General features: G+C 66.3%; 1 protein-coding gene across 1 annotated transcript in view; it reads right to left on the reverse strand.

The window, feature by feature from the left end:
• Window positions 1–1,548, reverse strand: part of LOC107213168 (perilipin-3-like) — a 663,366-nt gene extending 661,818 nt beyond the window's left edge. Inside the window, exons 1-3 of the mRNA XM_015647282.2 lie at window positions 1,445–1,548; window positions 950–1,052; window positions 642–698 (exon numbers count right to left, since the gene is read on the reverse strand). Of these exons, the coding sequence (XP_015502768.1) occupies window positions 642–698; window positions 950–1,052; window positions 1,445–1,486 (202 nt within the window). The 5' untranslated portion in view covers window positions 1,487–1,548. The remainder of the gene's footprint in view (window positions 1–641; window positions 699–949; window positions 1,053–1,444) is intronic.
• Between the last annotated feature and the right edge of the window lie 165 nt (window positions 1,549–1,713).

Consider the following 1,713-nt stretch of genomic DNA (forward strand, 5'->3'; position numbering starts at 1 on the left):
ATTCTATATTTCTATATATAATTCTATATCTATATTCTATATATTTCTATTTCTATATCTCTACAATAAAGAAGAACGAAAGAAAAAGGAAAAAAAACATCCTAAAGAAAAATGCTGCCAGGCTCAGATGGCCCCGGCAGACAGAGAGCCTCTCAAATCAGCTCTCCTCAGAGCTCCAGCAGCACAACCAGCCACGGGCCCGCAGACAAGGGCGGTTCTTGCGTGCCCTGCAGAATCGATCTTGCCACTTGTGCAAGATGGAGCCTGGAGCTGCCCGGAGGACAAAGGCTGTTTCCAGAGCCAGCCTTCTGATGACAGGGCTGATGTCCTGTGCCTTGTCATCAAGGGCTGCAAGAGAGAGGAACAGAGCCACGGTCACATCTGGATATGCGGGGACCCGAGGAGAGCCCCGTGCCTGGGCCAACCCAGGCAGCTCTGGCCATGGCCAGGAGGGAGCAGGGACCAAAGGGATCAGCCCAAAGCCACTGGACACCATTGGCACTCGTGTGCCCCTGAAATCTCTGTGCGTGCCCTGGCCACGCCAGGCCTGGTCCGCACAGGGAGCAGAGCCCTCGGCAGCCGGGACAGGGATTGCAGCTCCCCTCGGCAGCCGGGGCTGGCAGCCCGCTGCCCTCACTCACCCTGACAGATGCTCTGGAGCTCTCGTTTGTTCCCCCGGAGGTGCTGCCCGGCCATCCCTGGGAACACAGAGCCTGTCAGGGTCCAGCAGCACAGCTCCTGCCAGCGGCGCTGCCAGCCCTGTGGCCACACGGCCTCCTGGCCCGGCAGGGCTCAGCCCAGCCCTTGCCGCATCCTGACTCAGCCCAAGGGCCCGGCTGCCAGAGGCCGGCAGCAGCAGCCCCGAGGGCAGCCGGGGCTCCAGGGCCGGGGCAGCAGCCGGGGCCGGGGCCGAGCTGAGGCGGGGAGGGAGCCCGGGTTCGTGGCTCACCAATGAACCTGATGGCCGCCGCTCGCAGGGACTCCTGTGGGCTGCCCAGGTAGAGCAGGGCCCGCTGCAGGTCCTCGGCCGCTCGGTTCCTGTCCTGTGCCAGCTGCAGAGAGCGGCAGGAGGGAAGGGTTGGTGCGGGCTCTGCCCCTCGGCCGGGCACTGCTGCCTGCGGCCAGCCCCGGCCTCCCGTGCCCGCCCAGCCCTGAGGCTCCGGGCAGCAGCCGCTGGCGCCGGGCTCTGGAGGGGGCAGAGGGCCGGCTGCTGCCCGGGGAGCCGCGGTGCTGCCCTGCCCGACAGACCAGCTGGGCCGGGGCTCCACGGGCACACGGCTCGGGGCCACACGGGGCTGAAGTAGAGCCCGCGGGGCCCAGGGAAGGGAGCAGCGTGTGGGGCACAGGCTGGCGCCCCTGGGTGCGGCACTGGGCAGGGCACAGCTGCCAGCCGCACACACTGAGCTTCTCCAGCCCGGGGCTGGGGCTTCCAGCCCGCCCTTACCAGGCCCTCGCCGAACCTCCACGTCTGATCCACCCGCAGCATCTGCTGGAGATCCTTCCTCTTCAGGAATCGGGCGGAACAGAGCAGCGTTTCCCGGGAGGCCTGGAGAGCAGCAGAGACCCAGAGATGGCACCACAGCCCAGGGCACAGGACCCACGTCCCTGCACCAAGACCAGCAGGGAGCTGCAGCCTGCGAGGCAGCAGAGCAGGAGGCAGCCAAGCGCCCTGCCAGGGAGCCACGGCAGCTGCCGAGTCCTCACATCAACCAC

Source organism: Parus major, chromosome 20, assembly GCF_001522545.3.
Source record: "Parus major isolate Abel chromosome 20, Parus_major1.1, whole genome shotgun sequence".
Classification (NCBI taxonomy): Eukaryota; Metazoa; Chordata; class Aves; order Passeriformes; family Paridae; genus Parus; species Parus major.